This window comes from Quercus lobata, chromosome 1 (assembly GCF_001633185.2).
Source record: "Quercus lobata isolate SW786 chromosome 1, ValleyOak3.0 Primary Assembly, whole genome shotgun sequence".
NCBI classification, from domain to species: Eukaryota; Viridiplantae; Streptophyta; class Magnoliopsida; order Fagales; family Fagaceae; genus Quercus; species Quercus lobata.
The window spans coordinates 14,525,911-14,546,617 of NC_044904.1; the positions used below are offsets into that span (position 1 = coordinate 14,525,911).

Consider the following 20,707-nt stretch of genomic DNA (forward strand, 5'->3'; position numbering starts at 1 on the left):
GATTCAATAGCTATACAACTATATATATATACACTCTAACTTAACAGCTATATGCACGTGTGAACACAACTTAACAAACACAACAAACTCATACACGTGTCTGACTAAAACTAACCAAACTAACTAACAAAAACTACACACCGTTCTGTACACACATCAGGTAAGCTACACTGTCGTTTAGATGAAAAATTACAACTCTTCAATTTCTTCAACTCTGAAACACAAGGCAAGATCTCTGGACTTCTACTTGAAGCTTCAATCTGAGTTTCACTTGTTCTTGTATCATCTGGCAACTGGTTTTCTTGTCTGGCTTGGTCCAGTGCATGTCTGGGCAGCTCTGATGCACGAGCTGCTGCACTGGGTGGCATGCTGTGCTGCACTAGTGTGGCAGCTGATGCTGCATCACCTGGTGCACTAGCTGCTGCACTATGAGGTATGAGGCAAGCTGAGCTGCACTGGTGTAGCAGCTGGTGATGCACCCTCTGGCCTTTTACACAAAACACCAACTACGAATAAAATACATAAACCAATTGATCAGCCCATTCCAAAAATATGAAAGAATTCTACTATGAGATAGAATTCTGAATTTCTTCTTTAATTGTTACTGTTATAGTAAAAATTTAATTCTCGCCATCACAAAAGACACGTGTCAAGTAGTTTAATAATCTAAAGACTAAAGCCTTCAATTTACCTGTGTAGAACATGGCATTCAATTTACACACTGCCCATCAAGTTCCAGTCAAACTACAATATATAGTCATAATTTTTCCATCAATCTAACATCTCGCACAATTGATTTAATCATTTCCATTTCAGCTCTAAGTTTCTCATGTATCATAGCAATTAAAATTTGAAATTTCTATTAACAGCAAGTAGCCAGTAGCCACACCACTAAATAATCCTCATCAGAAATATGAATTTAACAAGCATACTATCCTAACATTGTTGGAGGCCAAGCCCAACAATATTCGAAAGTAACCATTGTCATTATCATACTAGCTAGAAATTTTAATTTGAATATACTGGTCTAATTTATTAAAATAATACTAGAAAACTTTCTTTCTTTTTAATGAACAAAAAATGGGTAGGGAGGCGACCTGAGTTAGTATTTTCCATCTAGGCGTGACCATAGTAGTGCTCTCCCTGATAGGCCCGAGCCTGTGAGAGCAAAAGATCCAGATGAGCCATAACTGGCACCTAGCGTGCACCCAGTCCCATTGAAAATACTAGCAAGCAATCATTACTATCATACATCACTTTGTGCCCATACTGCTAGTATAAAGGCCCTTCAAAATGCCAATTATCGAACCATAGAAAAATAGAATCACAACACTAGCTAAAATTTCAAGAGACCCAGCAATATTTTTCTAAATAAAAAGTTTCCTCCAACCCCAATAACAGGTATTAGGAATAGGAATCTCACACTACCCTAAAATAAAGTAAAATTGCTATAAAGAAAATTTGAATTAGATGGATTAAAACTAATGAGCTGGTGATTCTTGGTTAAGACAAATTTTAATTGTAAAAATATCTTTGGTATCTTCATCTTACATACAAATGAAGACTATGATTGTGTGTCTTAATTCATCGTCACCATAGTCATTATCATCAGATTCAATTATCGGCTACTTGAACTTGATGTTATTAATTAAAATTTTGACCAGAAATATCGGAATCCAGAAATTGAAAAAATTAATATTTATCAAAGATGACGTCCATTATTGTATATAACATTATAACCACAACATCAACAATTGGATAAGCTCAGGCATGAGTGGATATTATTATTCCAATACACAATTGGTTTGCAACACACAAATAAAAAATGATATTCATGATTATGCATTTAGAAAAATCGTATCCCCACAAGTATAAGTGTTTGTAGGGTATGGGAGGCAAGGGCCGAGATTCAAGTCTTCAGAAGAGTGTTTTACACACATATACACTTAAATTAGATTATAGTAAAAATTTTATCTTGTATCAAAAAAAAATTGTATCCCTTTTTCTTTAAAAAAAAAATTTGTATCCTTCGATTAAAAAGAAGAAGAATCAGTATCTCTTTTTTATGGTGGATCACGATCTCAGTGATTATCATATAGATTCAATGGTTGAGATGAATCTCACTTTATCGTAAATTACCTCATAATATTCAAAAGAAATAGATCCATTCCAACTGGTTAATGTAAAACACAAAAGCAACATATGGTTATTAAAATTCCACAAATCAAGTGTCTAACTCTCAATTCCCATAGGACTTTAAGCTAGGTTTGGTGCTGTGTTTTTTTTTTTTTTTTTTGAGTGGCTATGTCTTCTACTCTTCTTACTTTTAAAATTCAAGGGCAAGAGATTGAACAGTCCTAGACTTGTTAATACTGATGTAATCGTCCCAAAATTGTTTATGAATATTGTTAAGATTTTTCCAATTAGACTATTAATAGTAAAAAATTTCTTGCTTCTACAAATAAAATTATTTGAAATAAGGATAAGATTTGAGTTCAACTCCATATTAGGTGAAATTTCAAAGAGGTAGAGAACCATTACAAATAAATCAAATTTCTAAATATCCATAAGAAGTCTTCTCAAGTTGTAAATCAATCTCTGATGAAATGCACAAATTGTTGAAATTAAATCTAAATTTGATATATTTTCTAAAATTTATACTTTTTTTTACTACAAGAAAATTAGTTAATAAAAGTGAAACTTGATATAAACCAATGTAAACACTTTAATGGCACATGAAATTAGTGTCATTAAAATGAAAATTTCTCCTTAATAAGAAATCTACAATAAACTTTCCTATAAAGATGTTACTATAATTTAACATGAAATCTTTTTCTATAAAGCAAGTTACTAGGAGCAAGAGGTGCATAGGTAAAATTACCAACATGTAAAACACAGCAGCAATATTTCCTATTTTTTAAAATAAAATAAAAAATGGATAATAAAAGATTATTGCGAAGCAAATTATATTAGAAATCACCAACAAGAGAAAATTCATATAAGTGAAAAGATTCAAGACCCAATTCCAATGCCATGTAGAAATTTGTGATTGTGAGATAGAGAGAGAGGAGGCATATCTAGTTTAAAATTGTTCAAATTCTATGGCCTACATTTTCTCATTTACTTTTTTTTTTTTTTTAATGATCAAAAAATTGGTAAGGGTGACCAGAGTTGGCATTTTCCACATAAGCGTAACTACAGTGACACCTTATCCGCTGGGCCCAGGATTGCAAGATTATTTTCTCTCTTTTTTGAATACATTACAATGAAATCTATATTTATAAATCTTTTTTTATATAGAAGAATACATACTTATAATTAATATTACACATAAAGGCCAATTATTTTTAAATGAACAATACTTTTCATTGGTTTATTAACCTATCCATGACTTGTCATAAAAAATGAATAATACTTTCTTAATAAAGTCAGACATTGAATATAAAGTGATATGAACCCACCATGCGTGAGATGATTAGGTCTGTTTGGACCTGGACTGGACTCCTTCCTTAGTCCTTACTTTCTTTCTTTTTTTGAGAAACAAAAAATAATAATAAATAATAAATAAAAATAAAAAAGTAAAGAGTCCACGCGTGAAGCTGACCATCATGTCATGACTTCATGAGAGGGAGGAATCCGTCCACATCTTAAATAATAATAATAATAATAATAAAAGAGTGGGAAGTTTTGTGATATTTCATGTACCAACTACCAAGTACCAGGAAAATTGGCTGTTTGCAGTGAAATAGTCACATTTTTAAATTATGTAGTATAATATATTATTGTTTTGGAACTTGATATTACTAGTGTTGAGTTTTAGGTAGAACTCGATATTAGTAATGTCGTCTTATGTATATTAGAACTCAAATGTTGAGTTCTACACAAAATTTCAAAAAAAAATAAATAAATAAGTGGAAAAATATATATAGAATTTAGTATTGAGTTTCAGGTAAAACTCGACATCAATAATGTCGAGTTTCAGGTAAAATTCAACATCAACAATGTCAAATTCTAAAACATGGATATTTTGTTTTGAAATTGACTATTTGGCTACATAGTTTAAAATTTTAAACTAAATATCCTTTTTCCCCCAAACACCAAGATGTTACATATGCCCGCAAAGATTTAAGGCCCGTTTGATACGTGTGTTTAAATAACAGTTTTCAGTTTTTTTAGAAATACATATGAGTGAAAAAATATATGAAAATACATGTAATATTATTTAAAAACTGAAAACATGTGTTTGAACTCACGTACCAAACAGAACCTTAACCATTTGAAAAAAATCTAATTCCAGTTTGAGTACACACTGCCTAATTCCAGTTCTCTATGGAAGCAAAAAGAAACAAAAACAAGTGTTCAGTGACTATCTCATGAATCATGATTCATGATAAGTTGAAATAGACAACCCCTCGGGATTTTGATCTCTTTTTTCACGCGTATACTATCTTTTAGGGTATGCGTTCCCAGCGTGAAAAGTCAAATGATTTGGGAGTTTTCCATAGACTTAGGAAAATATGGAACCATATGAATTTGGCTCTTAAATTTGGGTAAAAAATGGTCATATACCACTATTTGGCAAAATATTTAGCAATATACTACTATTTGTGAAATATTTAGCAATTTATCGCCTTTTTGAAACTCGAGTTTGTAAAATTTGAGTTTACCGTGTAACTCGAGTTCTTTGAAAAAATAGCCTTCAAATTTGCCATGCTATTTTTTATGGAACTCAAGTTACATCAAAAATTGGTGGAAATTTTCCATGGAACTCAAGTTACACAGCAAACTCGAGTTTCACAAACTTGAGTTTTTAAAAAGTAGTAGATTCCTAATTATTTTGCAAACAATGATAAATCTATACATATTTTTCCAAACAGTGTACTTGGCCATTTTTGCCTCAAATTCCGTGTTGACTCAATTACCTCACATGGGTATTTGGTGAAGTGGAAAGAATTTAGGGGTGATTATAGGTTGGATTGGGTCAAGTTACATATATAAATTCGTCACTCAAACCAATAACGGTAGGTGAAGGATTCTTAGATTTGTTGTCAACAGCATCGTGATTTTGTTGGAAGAATGGGTTAAGTGTTTGATTGACTCAATTGACTCCCGTGGGTGTTTGGTGAAGTGGAAAGAATTTAGGGGTGATCAAAGCATCACCAGCAGTTTATCTAAATTTTTGTACTGTTTAGACAGTGAACAGTAATATTTAGTTTTTACCTACCTACTTTTTCAAATATATTTTCCAATAGATTCTCTATCCTTTTCTCCATCTCATTTAAATATTATTTATTCATTCATTATTTATTCTTTTTTTAACAACTACACATCTTCTAACATTTTTTTATTCAATAGCTAATTATTATAATAGAAAAAAGAAACATTTGAAGTGTGAATACTAAACGCTACAGTGTTCTCTACTTATAGAGAAGCACTGTAGCAATTCTAATCTAAAAAATGGAGATGGAGAAGTTGTTGGAGTGGGTTTTTGGGGTGTTTTCTCTCTAAAATTAGCTTTAAAGAAGCCATTGGAGATGCTCTCACATGTTGGATTGGGTCAAGTTACATATATAAATTTGTCACTCAAACCGACAATGGCAGGTGAAGGATTCTTAGATTTGTTGTCAACAACATCGTGATTTTGTTGGAAGAATGGTTTAAGTGTTTGATTGGTTATTTTTAAGCCAAAATAAAGTAAGATCCATTTGTTTTTTTTTTTTTGTGGCAGGTCCGACTTAAAACATGTTCTTCTCTATATATGTAAATTAATGTATGTGATGTTCTACCAAAATAATAATAATAATTAATTCAAAAAAGATAATATTATGTGATTGTTAATTTTTTTGTCCAAAATCATTAAGCATCGAATGAGAAATTAACTCTTAATATGCCATTTCAACATGGTTTAAAGTTTAAACTAAAGTGGTGAAAATTCTTATACCCTACATAAAAAGGTAGAGAATTTTATTACATAAAAAAAAATAAAAAATAAAAAAATAAAAATAAATAAAAAAAAACACACACACACACACACAAACAAACAAACACGACATAAAGTGAATTAGCAAAATGATCGAAACTATATCACTAAAGAAAAGTCACCTTTTATTATTAAGAACCAACCATAAAGGACAAGATACTGGTAGATTGATTTTTTTTTTTTTTTTTTTAATTGTAAATAAAGAGATTCAACTCCGTAACTAAGCCATTCTAGAAAGTCCCATAAAAAAATTTAAATAAAAAAATTCTTCTAGAAAGAATAGATGCCAGTAAACAATAAAGCTATTGACTAATTGTAGAGTTTTTTTTTTTTCCATAGATACGTTAAAATTTAAATCTATGACATGCATTACATAATAATTGTTTTTTATGATTCATCAAAAAAGAATATCACTAGACAAAGACATTAATAATTTTTTTGGGGAAGATAATATTCAATCCAAGTTCTATGAAACTTTATCAAATTGAGATAAATTATTGTTTTTCAAATTATATACGTTTTCCTTGTGGACCCATAGAATAGTGAATTAGAACCTTCAGATGCTGTTTATTATTTTTTTAGAGTGTTAGTGAGGACTAGAAATCATTCACAACTATGAAAATTTCGCATATCCTGCATCATATCATCCTTTTTTCTTTTTTTTTCTTTTTTTTTTTTTCTGATATGCATCATATCATCTTTTGATCTTTGGGATCTGTGGAAATTAATTTTTAATTCAAGTCAAAGTGACTTGTAAAACTATCATTTTCTATCCCGGAAAATAGACAAGAAAACAAAAGCGAACTTGTAAAAGTATAGAAAATAAGGTGCAAAGTGGAAATCACGTTTATTGTCTAGGAAGATTCCTTTTTTGGAAGAAATGTAGAAAGCAGATTCCATGTAAACATCTTATACCGCAATCGTTGATAAGAATGTGTTTGGACTAACAAAAACCAAAGATGTTGCATATCTTTGTTAAGAAGAGGAGAAAACAAAAATAATTTAATAATTAGACAAACAGGATATACTATTAAATATATTATTAGCAACGTGATGTGTTATACCATGTTGTATATACTAGAGTGGATGTGGAAAGGGAAGCATAGAATAGGAACATTAAGAACACGAGAGTTACGTGGTTTAGCCTTAACGGCCTACATCCACGGAGGAATCCCTTAAGGGCTACATTTTTATTGTGTATAAAAGTGTAGTACAATAACCCGTGTTACAATGAGCCATCACATGAGTATATATAAGCGACTAAACCCTAAACTACTAATACAAGCAAGACTGGGCTTGAGCCTATTACATTGGACTAATATGTCTAATATATATCTCTAACATATACTAAGGGCCAAGTCAACATGTCATGATCCACATTGGGGACAACCTAATAGATGTCTTGTAGTTAATGACTTTAAGCTACAGGGGCATCAAGCAATCAATCAATGATTGATGCTAACAAGACCCAATGGAGTTGTGAAGTTTTCTCTCTTGTGGGAAAAGAAGCTCGTGATGTCAAAAAGCTTTTTTGCTTTTGAATATTACGTAAAACTGTCTCAATGGAAACTTTAATTCTAAAGATGAATTGGTATTTTCACACTTATCTTTCATTAATCAATGTATTGTTTAGACCCAAACCTCGAGTTAGAATTCAAATTTTCCTGCAAATGGTGTGAATTCAGTTCAAAAAAATTTAAAAGTCGACTAATGTTAACCTTAGGTTAATATGAGTCATGTATGATAAATATGGTGTCTATTTGGCAACAATTTGCTCTTTTAAGTTTTTAGTTTATTTCTTTATGTGCAGGCCTTTTAAAGCCTCATTTTTCTTGGGTACAACCGTACAAGTGCAATTATATTTTAACCAACTTTCATTAAATAAATAGATAAATATTTTACTAAAAGTTAATCCAAATGCACTCCTGATCACTTTGACATATAAGAATAAGCCGTTGAAACGGGAAATAAGATCAACAATGAATTTATTAAGAAATTTAGAGAGAGAGAGAGAGATAATAAATCTAGCAATGCCACTATTTCTATATTATACTTGCCTCATCACCTACATAGACAAAGATGGGGATAGCTAATATTCACTTTATCCTTGTATATTTGTTTTAGAAAAAATTACACTAATCTCCTCTAAGATTTGTCATATTTGTACTCACTACCTCCTCTAATTTGGAATTAAACTCTTACCCCACTTACAATACTAGCTATTTACCCACTACCTCCTCTAGGCTAGATGTGTAACATTATTAACTAACTTAAACGACAATCAAATAGTGGTTAAAAACATTTATACCTATAAAGAACGTAAAATTAAAATTCTACTTATATTCCTTTTATCTAAGGGTTATAACTATTGGAGTTGTTAAAAAGATATATTGCGTTCATTTGATTCAATGGTTGGGTTTTAAAAGTAAGCAATCCAAAAGAACCTATTCCAAATAGACACTTAATTAAAATATATGACATTCACATAACTAAGTCATCCTCACTAAATCTAGGAACAAAAAAAATAAAAGAGAATATAAGTGGAGATTTGATTATATGTCTCTTTATTAACTCTAATTTCTAATCAATTAAGTGACATTTTGAAGTCCTATAAAGTGACATTTAAAGTCCTTCAATAAACTTGGGATGAAATAAAAGGAAAATAACCTTTTTTGGGGAGGTTAAATTATAGCCCTTGGATTAAAAGGACCTAGGTGAAATTTTAACTTCTATGTTCTTGAGATCTAATCATTCATTGGGAGGGTAAAAAAATGGAATTTTGCATTTTTAATAACTTTCTGACTATTATTTAAATTAGTCGAAATATCTGATTATTTTCAAATGAAATGTAATATATAATTTATTTTTAAAAAATTCATAAAATTATATATTAGGATTAATAATCTGCAACAAATTTCTCATAAGAGAATTTCATTTTCTTTTTTATATAACTGTTTACCACACAAAAAAGGGCAAGTGTTTTTTTTAAGTAATGAATTTTGTGTTTTCTATAAAAAATAAATTATATTTTTTTTACTTTATTTTATATTAACATTTTCATCTATTCATATTATAAGCCAATTTGCTAGTGATAGTATATAGTGTGGATTAAAAAGTTATGTTGATGTGGCATCCCAACTGGCACTAGTTTTTTTTTTTATAGGAAATAATAATATTATATTTGGATAGTTAGTTATGTCAGCATTTTTCATCCATCACTTATAGATATAAATCATTTTGACACAATATCAAAAAGTTAGAGATTAAATTGGTAAACCATTACGCATCTTTGACGTGATAGTCACTCTGTTGTGGGGGGAAACAAGGGCAGGGTACAAGTTTTTAGGAGACCATGATCTTGGTAGCATGCCAACGAGCCATGGGAGCCCCCTAAACACCCTGCTAAGGTCATGATAATAGACTAATTGAGTTAACTAGAATTTACTCTATTTATCGTAAGGAGATTTGAAGGTCAAGTTGCCAATTAATAACTTTAGTGTACTACATAATGGTTCTTTGTTTAAACCAAAAAAAAAAAAAAAAATTATGTAACGAATTACATAATGTTTTTGTTAACGTGTATAGTGTTGTGGGCTTTAGACGCAACAAGATTACTTGTATAGCACACATTCTTGTACCACACTCTTACTTATACTGCACTCATATGCCTCCTATATAAAGGCACTCATGTATATTCTTTTATAGTGAGAAATACAATATTATTGCATTTAGTATTTCTAACATGGTATCAGAGTCATTGCTCTAAATTTCTTGTGTCTTGCAGTCTTGTCTTTGTTGGTATTTTCCACTGCCTCGACTTCTTCGGTCAATAAACCTTTTCCGTTCCCTCTCCTGATTGCTCCACCGCCGTCAGAGGTGCCCAAGGTTGAATCTTCACTGCAAGAAGCTCGATCACCGCCACAAAGATCACTGCCTCCGTCAGATCTTCCACATAGGACCTTCAATTAGGACATAAGACATATCACCGTGTAGATTTTCAACCTATCTACACAATGCTGTCGGAATCATCGTCATCTAACCCTCCACACGCCGCCACACGTCGGTCAAAGATTCGGCAGTTTGTTCCACACGCTTCACACGCCTTCAGTATTGCTCCAATTATCTCACCGTCGCCGTTATCTGAATCGTCATTCTCCAATCTACATCATCGAAAAAGGATCGGCCTCATCGGACTGCCCATGCGCTCTCACACACCACTGAAGTATTCTGCCTCATTGTCTACGCGCCTCACGTGCTACACGCACTGTCGTCCCTACTGCTACTGACGTCATCTATGACGTCACTCTGCCACGTCTGCCCTAGCTGACGTCATCGTCCAGGTTGCTTCTGACATCATCTGCTGACGTCATCCGTTGACTTTGACCTGGTTGACCGTTGACTTTTTGTCAGAATTGACTTTTTGCAGTTCAAGTGCTCCTTACCCAGTTTTTCGCGTAGATTTCATTTTTGCAGTCTATTTTTGCATATTTTGCTTCTAAATGAAGAATAAGGACAGGTCTTCTTCTTGTTGCAATAATCATCGCCGACAATCCAGCAAACGTTTTTGCAATTTTTGCAAACATCTTGGCCACAATATTGAGACTTGCTATCATCACAACAAATCAGCTGTTTCAATTTCTGCTGCTACTGTTGCTAACACTGAGAGTGTCCAACCAATGGCTCCCGTCTCTACACAGTCTAAGTCTTCAAGTCGCACTTTCACCATGTCCACAAATGACTTTAAAAACATCATCGCTAATGTCATTCGTATGGTTGGTAATGCATCTTATTCCTCTTCTCTCTCAGCTTTATCTGGTATGTCTCCTTCCTCTTGGCTTATGGATTCTGCTTGTTGCAATCACATGACACCTCACTCGTCCTTATTTTCTGAACTTAAACCAGCACCACACCCTCTTAATATTCGCACAGCAAATAGTTCCACAATGTCTGGTCATAACGTAGGTTCCATTTCAACCTCCAATCTCTCGGTTCCTGGGTCTTTAATGTTCCTGACCTTTCTTACAATTTATTTTCTGTGGGACAATTAGCTGAGTTAGGTTATCGCATTATCTTTGATTATTTTAGGTGTATTGTGCAAGATCCAAAGACGGGGCAAGAGCTTGGGACCAGTCCCAGAGTTGGGCGTATGTTTCCCGTGGACAACCTTCGTCTTCCACTTGTTGCTCCTGTTTCTGTTGCTGTAGCTGCTGCAATTTCTTCTATTCCTTCCCTTGCACTTTGGCATGCTCGATTTGGTCACACATCTTCTTCTTGGGTAAAACAATTGGCTTCTAGAGGTTTGTTAGGTTAAGTGTCTACAGAAAATTTTGATTATGTTTCATGTCAATTAGGAAAACAATCAGCTTTATCTTTCAATACTAGTGAATCAATATCCACTGATATTTTTGACCTTATTCATTTTGATGTTTGGGGGCCTTCCTCTGTTTCTAGTATTGGTGGATCTCGATATTTTGTTGTCTTTGTTGATGATTACTCTTGCTATAGTTGGATTTTTAATATGAAACATCGTTCTGAATTGTTGTAAGTATATTCTAATTTTGCAAAAATTGTTGAAACTCAATTTTCCAAACGTATCAAAAATTTTCGATCTGATAATGCTCTTGAGTACACTCAATATGCTTTCCAATTTGTTTTGCATTCCTATGGCACTGTTCATCAACTAACTTGTCCAGGTACCTCTCAGCAAAATGGTAGAGTCGAACGAAAACTTCGTCCTATTCTTGACACTGTTCGTACTCTCCTTCTCTCTGCCAAAGTTCCTGCTTCTTTTTGGGGCGAAGCTACTTTTTATGCTGTTCATGTTATTAATCGCATTCCAAGTCCTGTCGTCCAAAATCAAACTCCATATAAGCGCCTTTTTAGGTCACCTCCAGACTATCACCACCTTCACTCCTGTGGTTCCGCTTGTTTCGTTCTTCTTCAGCCACATGAGCATAACAAACTTGAGCCTCGGTCAAGACTTTGTTGTTTTCTTAGCTTTAGCGAAACTCAAAAGGGGTATCGGTGTTATGATCCTGTCTCTCATCGTCTTCGTATCTCTCGCAATGTTGTCTTTTGGGAACATCGCCTCTTTGTTGAGCTCTCTCACTTCCGTACCTCCTTATCTTCCTCCTCTGTCTTAGATATTTTTCTAGATGAGGCACATATTCGCTCTGTAGCTGCTCCTGATCCTCCTTTAGTTACTCCTAATTCTCTTGTAGACTTCTCTGTTCAACCACCAGATATCATTGATCCCTTTCCTAGTTCACCCTTTAATGAACAGGTCGAAGACCAGCTACCCAACCCCAACCCCAACCCTAAGCTTGGGTCCCCTGCTCCTTCTCCACCTGAAGATCTTGCACAAGACATTCCACCTCGTCACTCAGCTCAGGTAAGATCCATTCCTGCACATTACTTGACTATCATTGTTATACTGCCCTTGCTACACTACACGAGCCTCACACTTATCGTGAGGCTTCCACTGACCCTTTACGACAGATTGCAATGAAAGGGGAACTTGATGCATTATCTAAAAACCATACTTGGGATTTGGTGACACTTCCTCCTGGGAAATCTGTGGTTGGTTGTAAGTGGATCTACAAGATTAAAACTCGCTCTGATAGATCCATTGAGCGCTACAAAGTTCACCTTGTGCTAAAAGTTTTACACAGGAGTATGGAATTGATTATGAAGAGACCTTTGCCCCGGTTGCTCGTATCTCATCTGTTCGTGCCCTCTTAGCTGTTGCTGCTGCCAGTAAATGGGACCTTTTTCAGATGGAGGTCAAAAATGCATTCCTTAATGGGGATTTAAGTGAAGGATTTTATATACAACCTCCTCCTGGTCTCTTTGTTGACTCAAACAAAGTTTGTCACCTTCGACGTGCACTTTATGGCCTTAAACAAACTCCACGAGCTTGGTTTGCCAAATTCACCTCTACCGTCTCTCGCTTGGGTTACATGGCCAGTCATTATGATTCTGCCTTATTTCTTTGTCGCACTGACAAATACACTATTTTACTTCTCCTGTATGTGGATGATATGATCATAACTGGTGATGACCTCAGTGGCATTCAAGAACTCAAGGATTTTCTTAGTCAGTAGTTTGAGATGAAAGATCTTGGACATCTCAACTACTTCTTGGGTCTTGAAATCACTCATTCTACAGATAGACTTTATATTATTTAAGCCAAGTATGCTTCTGAACTCTTGTCTCGAGCTGGACTCACTGATAACAAGACTGTTGACACTCCAATTGAGTTTAATATTCATCTGACTCCCTCAGGAGGAAAACCATTGTCTAATCTCTCTCTTTACAGATGCTTGGTTGGCAACCTAGTTTATCTCACTGTCACTCGTCCAAACATTTCCTATGCTGTTTACCAGGTGAGCCAGTATCTGTCTGCTCCACAATCGACTCACTATGCTGCTGTTCTACGCATTCTTCGATACCTAAAGGGCACTCTATTCCATGGTCTTTTCTACTCTGCTCAGTCTCCTCTTATTCTTCGTGCATTTTCTGATGCTGATTAGGTAGGAGATCCCACTGATCGCAGGTCCACCACTGGTTATTGCTTTCTTCTTGGTTCTTCTCTAATTTCTTGGCGAAACAAGAAACAAACTCATGCGGCCCACTCCAATACTGAAGCAGAATATCGTGCCCTTGCTGATACCACATCTGAGCTCCTTTGGCTACGATGGCTTCTCAAAGACTTAGGTGTGTCTACATCCTCTGCTACTCCTCTTTATTGTGACAATCAGAGTGTCATTCATATTGCTCACAATAATATCTTCCATGAACGGACTAAACACATTGAAATCGATCATTTTATCTGTTATCATCTTGTCCATGGTGCTCTCAAGCTGATCTCTGTCTCCTCTAAAGATCAACTTACAGATATCTTCACCAAGTCACATCCTAAGGAATGTCTTCGTACTTTGGTTGACAACCTCAAGTTGGTCTCACATCCACCTCGAGTTTGAGGGGGGCTATTAACGTGTATAGTGTTGTGGGCTTTAGGCCCAACTAGATTACTTGTATAGCACACATTCTAGTACTACACTCTTACTTGTACTGCACTCATATGCCTCCTATATAAAGGCATTCATGCATATTCTTTTATAGTAAGAAATACAATACTATTGCATTCAGTATTTCTAACAGTTTTATTGCAATGCAAAGACGCATGCGCACATATGAAGGTTTTAATCTGCACATCGTTTATTGCTTCTTTTTTTGCATAAGAAAGGCTTTATTAGATAAACAAAAAACAGAGTTTACAAACCAAACACTACAAACGAAATAGTTACAGACCAGCCACTACAAGCTGAAAACAAACACAAACCACAACCCGTGACCCCACAAACTCCTGAACAAAAGAACATATAAGCCAACAACTAAAACAAATAAACCATCCAACAAAAATATGATTGAGCTTCAGATGCACCTACGCCTACGCGATGATGCAAACCCCAAGGAGTCCCTGAACAAACATTTCCACTACAAGGTTGGTCATTGCTTCTTTCATCTTTGGTGTGACTTCAATTTATTTCTTGTAGGCGAGAAGATCAGCATAGTACTTAGTGATCCATTGTTCGATGATCCTAACCTCAACCTTTCGCTGCATGACCAACCACTCTGGAACACTTTCATTTGCTAAGCGTATATCCAAGCAATGAGATCCTGCAAATTGAAAATTGATTTGAGTATGAACTCAGCTATGATTTTCTTCTCTTTGAAATATTCTTGGCCAAAAGCTAAGAAATCTCCTCAAGTTTAAACATCATTGAGCATTTCTCAAATGCTTATGGACACCCAATTACTCAAATTCTAGACATAATGTATCCCATTAAATGGCATCAATCAACTAAATAAATGAGTTGAGCACATACCATTAACTGTACTAACTGCAACAATAGTGTCTGATATGTTGTCCAAGACCCTGGAATCAAAAATAGAAAGTTGTTATAGCCGATCAAGTAAACCTAAAAAGTTTGTGTGGTGGTAATTGTTTGATTATCTAGTTACCCGCCAGCACTGTATGGATCTCTCGGCCCATTGGAGAATATGATGTTGCTTCCAAACCTGTGGAGAATCAGTTTGATATCCTGGAATATGCCATTAAGTTTCAAAAATGTTTGTTTTAGTATTAGTTGTGAAAACAACATGGCAAACAACAAAATATTTGCATAACAAAGTACTTCTACAGTGCTCTGGAAATTGATAGTTTGTGAAGATATGTAAGAATGCGTACATGGCCTCCATAATAAGAAGTGACCCAATGAGGCTGAGGTGGGACACCGTAGATGCTCTTGCAGTGCTCAATGTGGCTGCTTAGGTTAAAAGGATGCGGTTCAAACATGGTATCATTGCCAATGCCCATTGGAAACACCATCTCACTACATGTCTAAATGCACAAAACCAATCATTTTCACATAAACTAAAATTTAAAATTTAAAAAAAAAAAAAAAAAAATTAAGTACAACTTTTCAGTGGCAATATCAAATTTCATGCCAAGGGAAGGATGGTTAGATATATAAATAAGGAATAGGGTAAAACTTAGGTACATGTTTTCTCTTTTCAAAAACATGTAATTTATTGTACCTAAGTTTTACTTATTTATTGGATATAACTTACATTCAATTTCTTCTTGTGTCTTGCAACACTTGGAAGTTGAAGGTCCTACGTTGATTATGAAATACTTGTTGATTGTTATAAATACTTATCAGAAATTTAAAGTTCTTAGATAAGCATGAGTGATAATACCCTGCTTAATAAAACACTTGCAAGTTTGAGGCCCTACGTTGATTACGAAATACTATTAGATGGTTAGAAATAGTAATCAAAAATCATTAAAGCTCTTAGATAATATGCATGAGTCATAATAGCTTGGATACAACTTGCATTCTTTACTTTTTTTATAATTATTGATAAATTACTATTTATACCAAAAACTTAAGTAGACAAAAATAATTATCACTCTTTTATTCTTTACTTTAAAGTAAACTCATGTCGCACAGTGTGCAACATGTACTTGTATGAGTGCAAATTATGCAAATGTTTAGAAAAATTCGAGCTATGTACATAACTGGCACAATTCATGAAACTCTCCATGAGTCTACATTGTAGAGATAACTTATATTAGCTTAGAACCTCATAGCTTTATAGTATTATATTATCTGATTCTCTCAATAAGGAGAATCTGGATTTGAATCCACCACTCTCACTTATTGTAAGGAGGAAAAAAACCAAATAATAATAATAATAATAATAAAATCATATTGGTTAATTTCTAAAAATAAAAACTAAAAACTTTTTCATCATCTTAAAATTCTTAACAAGAATCCGTGTCAACTTGATCATTTATGCTCTCGTCCATGCTTGAAATAGTTAAAGTCACCAATGGGCCTCTAGCCCAATGGCACTTACCCCTCCTTGTCTTTTCAGTCATGGGTTTGACCCAATTCCCCTCTCCTCTCAAAAAAAAAAAAAAAATAGTAATAGTCCAAGTCATCATATTTAAATGGCACATTATTCATAATTTAAAAAATAACTAAAAATTAATATTATTAATTAAGGTAATATATTGATAATTCAATTATACAAGGTGTACATTGTTCCATATGTTATCCTCTCTTTGTCATTAATGTTATGACTAGTAATAAAGAATAAATAGATGTATTATTTACCTGCCAACTCCATCCCTCATCTGTTTCAGATATAGTTCTTTTTTTTATGAAGTTTCAGGTATACTTCTGGGTTCATCAACATAGCATGATGAATTTCTTCTATAAGCAACAAGACCAACAAATATTTTTTCAAGAATACTAGCGTTAGAAGGAGCTCCATCTATGCCGCTGCAAACAATGGTAACTGGATAATCTGGAGGATGATTATATTGGGCTACATGGGCATACATTTTCTTCAAGTATGCCTTGAGCTCCGAAGATTTGGTTAGGGGTCTAAAATAGAAACAAAGGATTCATTACATAATTTTTTTTTTTTTGAGAACATGATTAATTACTATTCTTGTGTAACTTTGTTGACTCTTACAAGTTTATGGCAAAGGGTATCTATATGTACCTGCAAGTCTTGAATTCCTTGGTAAGGCTTGAAAGACCACCAGGCTGAGATGCGGCTTTATCTATTTCAGACCATGACTTTTTTATAGTTTGGTAGCAAGTCTCACTAGCTTCCTACACCACTCGAGTGTGACAACTTTTTAATTCATTGAAATGCACAGGAAGAGGAGCGAAAATTAAATAAAAATGCCAGATTTTATACCCAAATTCAGACTAGTTCATAAGTTCTTTATAGTTTATTCATCTCTGTCATTTATTTATGTTATTCTAGGCAGTAATAGAGTAGAGAAAACTGGGAAAATTGTTAAAATATTATGCTTCCATCTAAATAATCAGTCGTTGATTTTCTGTTAATAGTTCTCACTCTAAGTAGAGCTTTCTCTTTCTAAACAAAGTTTTTCTCTCTCTACACTTTGTGTTCAATGGTTGTCAAATTGATTGATAAACATGCTTAGGTGAAATATGAAGTCTAAACAACGGTTCCTTTTTTCTTTGTTCAATTACTACCTATAGGGGCGGTTTTTTGGGGCCCAAGCCCAACAAGTAAGAGGTTCTGGCCCAAAAGTCTCCAGACAATGAATTTGTAGAGAGTGGGTTACAGAGTTAGGACTAGACGAAGTGAACGTCAGTTAGATGTACGCCATGCAACATGTTGAACGTGAGAATATTCCATTTACATTTAATGGGATATCGACCCGAGGAGACGTATAAGTGCACCTCTTGCTCTGTTTACAGACTACAGAGTTCTTTCACCTTTCTCTCTCTCTTTTTTCTTAATTCTCCGATCCCCTCTTCATGGGGATCTCCTTCTCTTATATAGCCTCCTTAAATTGATAAGAACCTTACACTTGTTAACTATCTGGACCTTCACTTGAGTGTCTGTCCCATCGGACATCTTCCTTATCTTTCTGTGAGTTGCACTGGCCAATGTAACACTGTTCGCCTGTCTTCTCCACATTAATGCGACTGAAAAAGTAGTTTTCTTGCATTTAATGCGGCAGTTGTGGCTTCTCCCTAATGTCTTACATTTTCTTCTTTCCTGCTGTGTGAGGCTCACCCTCCTACCCACGTTCACCTGGATGGGTTCATCACTGTGGAGGGGACGCACATTGGGCCCATATTCGTGTGTCCGAGGAGGCATTCCTCCTCGGACGTCTTTTAGATCAAACCGGGCTCAACAAGGTTGGGCCAGAAGTCACTTGGGCCCCTATTCCCCATTGGGTCATGGTTAAGCTTCGTGTGGGTCCCCAGGCCCATTATTGATTTTGGGAATTTCACCCCTACACTACCTATAATAAAAGAAATGAATAATGGAGATGGAATGATGTTTCAAATTGAAACAATTTCATAAATTTGGAATTTTAATTGACAAAATTAGCTTGCTAGGCCTAATCAGAAATATATTATAAACTTAAGGCTTTTTTTTATGTAATTTTCCCATAGAAGAAACTAAAAATATTCAATCTGTTACCTTAAAATCCTTGCTGACAATAGAATAATATCCATTTTGTGGCGTAATATCATCGAAGTAAAGGATTGGAGCCGAGGAGGCCAAGGCACCAAGGGCAACATGGGGATATTTTAGCCGAAACCAAGAAGCTAGCACTAAACAAATGAAGAAAAAGTTATACGCACATACCAATCTATTAGAGTTTACTTCATACTCTGTCTATCAAAATAGAAGCAACTTCATCACTTACTTCCTCCATATGATCCTCCAATAACAATTACTGGAGAATTGTTGGCATGTCGTGTTTCCTTTACATGTGTGATGATTTCTGCATAATCTGCTATAGCTTGGGCTGAGTTGAAGTACCCAAGAGTGCTTGCATTTCTAAATGCTTCTTCCCTTGTTCTGAATGGTATTGACTTCCCATAATATCGGTGCTGATGAAAAAAGAGTAACGATTTCAAATTAAAAGTTTTGGTTAACTACCAAATTTCAGAAATTGAAGTCTTAGATAATCAGTCAAACAAACTAATTATACTTCGTTAATACAAACAACAATAACAAGAAGAAAAACTAGGCCTTGAGTCTCAAAAGCTAAAATATGAGTTTATGATTTTGGCCTATACGGTTCATCATCTCTTCTCTAAATTAATTATGGCTCTCATTACAATTTTTCAGCAATAAATCACATAAGGAAGCGAGGGAAAGAAGAATATTGATTGCGTGTGTGTTCATGTGTCTGCTTAACATTTCATGCATACCTCTATATATAGTATGAGAGCCTGAAACTGCTGGGCGTTATCAGCAAGAAAACCAATATCACAAAGAGCACCATCCAAAGGTGCTTCTGCTCCAAAATAAGCAAGAATTGGTGTGTTACTAGTTGCACCTCCCCAGTACTTAGAGTTGATCACATATCTTTGCCGAAAAGTTGTGTAGCTTTCTGGCCTATAGTTGAAGTGATCAAGTGTTTGTTCATAGTAACATGTTTGGAAGTCATCCGAAATACATGCAGATACTGTTTCAAGATCGTGTAGAAATTCTCCTCCAATTGGACTTTACCTGGGAATATTTATTAGTGCTGCAGAGACAGAGGATAAGAAAATAAGAAAGACAAAAGGAAGCCATTGAAATGAAAACATAGGAGAGTTCATCGAAGTTTCAATATGTTATAATAGTAAGCACTACGCACTTCATTATATAGCATGGAATTGCTACTTGGGAAGGTATTATTAATTATACTAGTGTATAAACCTATGCATATATATACAGATACATTTAAAAACAATCATGATTATATATATAATTTGAGTAGTTCTAGGATCACAAATTATTCCATAATTTTTTTCCCACAACTCTAATGTGGCAGATTGTAAGTAGTTAACTATTACTTACATATAGACCCACAATTTTTTCTTTACCAATCACATTCTGCCACGTTACAGTTGTGACAAAAAGTTATGAAAAATTATGTAGTTCTAGAATTTTCCATATAATTTAGAATCAAATTAGATCCAAACTCTTTTGTTTTTGCATTTAATAATATACTTGCCACAAAAATTAAAAATTAGATGGAACACATTCGCAAAATTGAACTCCAATTAAAATTCAATTTAGAATCTAATTGAATTTAGACTCTTTAATTTTTGCATCTAATAATTCACTTGACACACAAATTTAAAAATTAGGTGAGACACGTGGCGCAAAATTAGACTTCAATTTAGAATTTAATAGGATTTTCTTTTAACTTTGGCTATTAATATATATATATATGACTTATAAACTTAAGTTGTTTTTAGTTATACAAAAAAAGGCTCATAAACATAAAATCATTCAAAAATTATATTTTTTATGGTTTACTTATATTGGACTCCTCATTTTTTACACTAAATTAAATCATTTGACACAAAAATTTAAAAACATAGATTAAATGGGACACATGACACAAAATTAAAATCCAATTGAAATCCAATTTTTATATTGAATTAACTCACTTGGCACAAAAATTAAAAAATTTAGATTAAATAGGACATATGGCGTAAAATTATACTCTAATTTAATTTCAATTTGAAATTTAATTGGATTTTCCCTCAACTTTACCTATTATTAGATATATAGACTAGTGTGTAATCTTGTGCATATGCAGGGATACATTTAAAAACAATCACAATTATATTTATATATATATATATATAT

At 33.9% G+C, this 20,707-nt stretch overlaps 1 protein-coding gene and 1 pseudogene across 1 annotated transcript; both read right to left on the reverse strand.

The window, feature by feature from the left end:
- Window positions 1-45: 45 nt before the first annotated feature.
- Window positions 46-1,228, reverse strand: LOC115980280. Its single transcript, XM_031102548.1, has 2 exons — window positions 1,098-1,228; window positions 46-506 (listed from the first exon to the last, which is right to left on the reverse strand). The coding sequence occupies exons 1-2, from the start codon at window positions 1,128-1,130 to the stop codon at window positions 120-122; spliced, it is 420 nt and encodes a 139-aa protein (XP_030958408.1). The 5' UTR covers window positions 1,131-1,228; the 3' UTR covers window positions 46-119.
- Window positions 1,229-14,228: 13,000 nt separating this feature from the next.
- Window positions 14,229-19,659, reverse strand: LOC115980255 (annotated as a pseudogene).
- Window positions 19,660-20,707: the final 1,048 nt, after the last annotated feature.

Bases quoted from the DNA above. Each gene is read 5' to 3' on its own strand.
- LOC115980280 (XM_031102548.1), bottom strand. From the start codon at position 1,130: ATGGTCACGCCTAGATGGAAAATACTAACTCAG. The intron at 507-1,097 runs GTCGCCTCCCTA...TTTTATTCGTAG, and splicing joins GATGGAAAATACTAACTCAG to TTGGTGTTTTGTGTAAAAGG.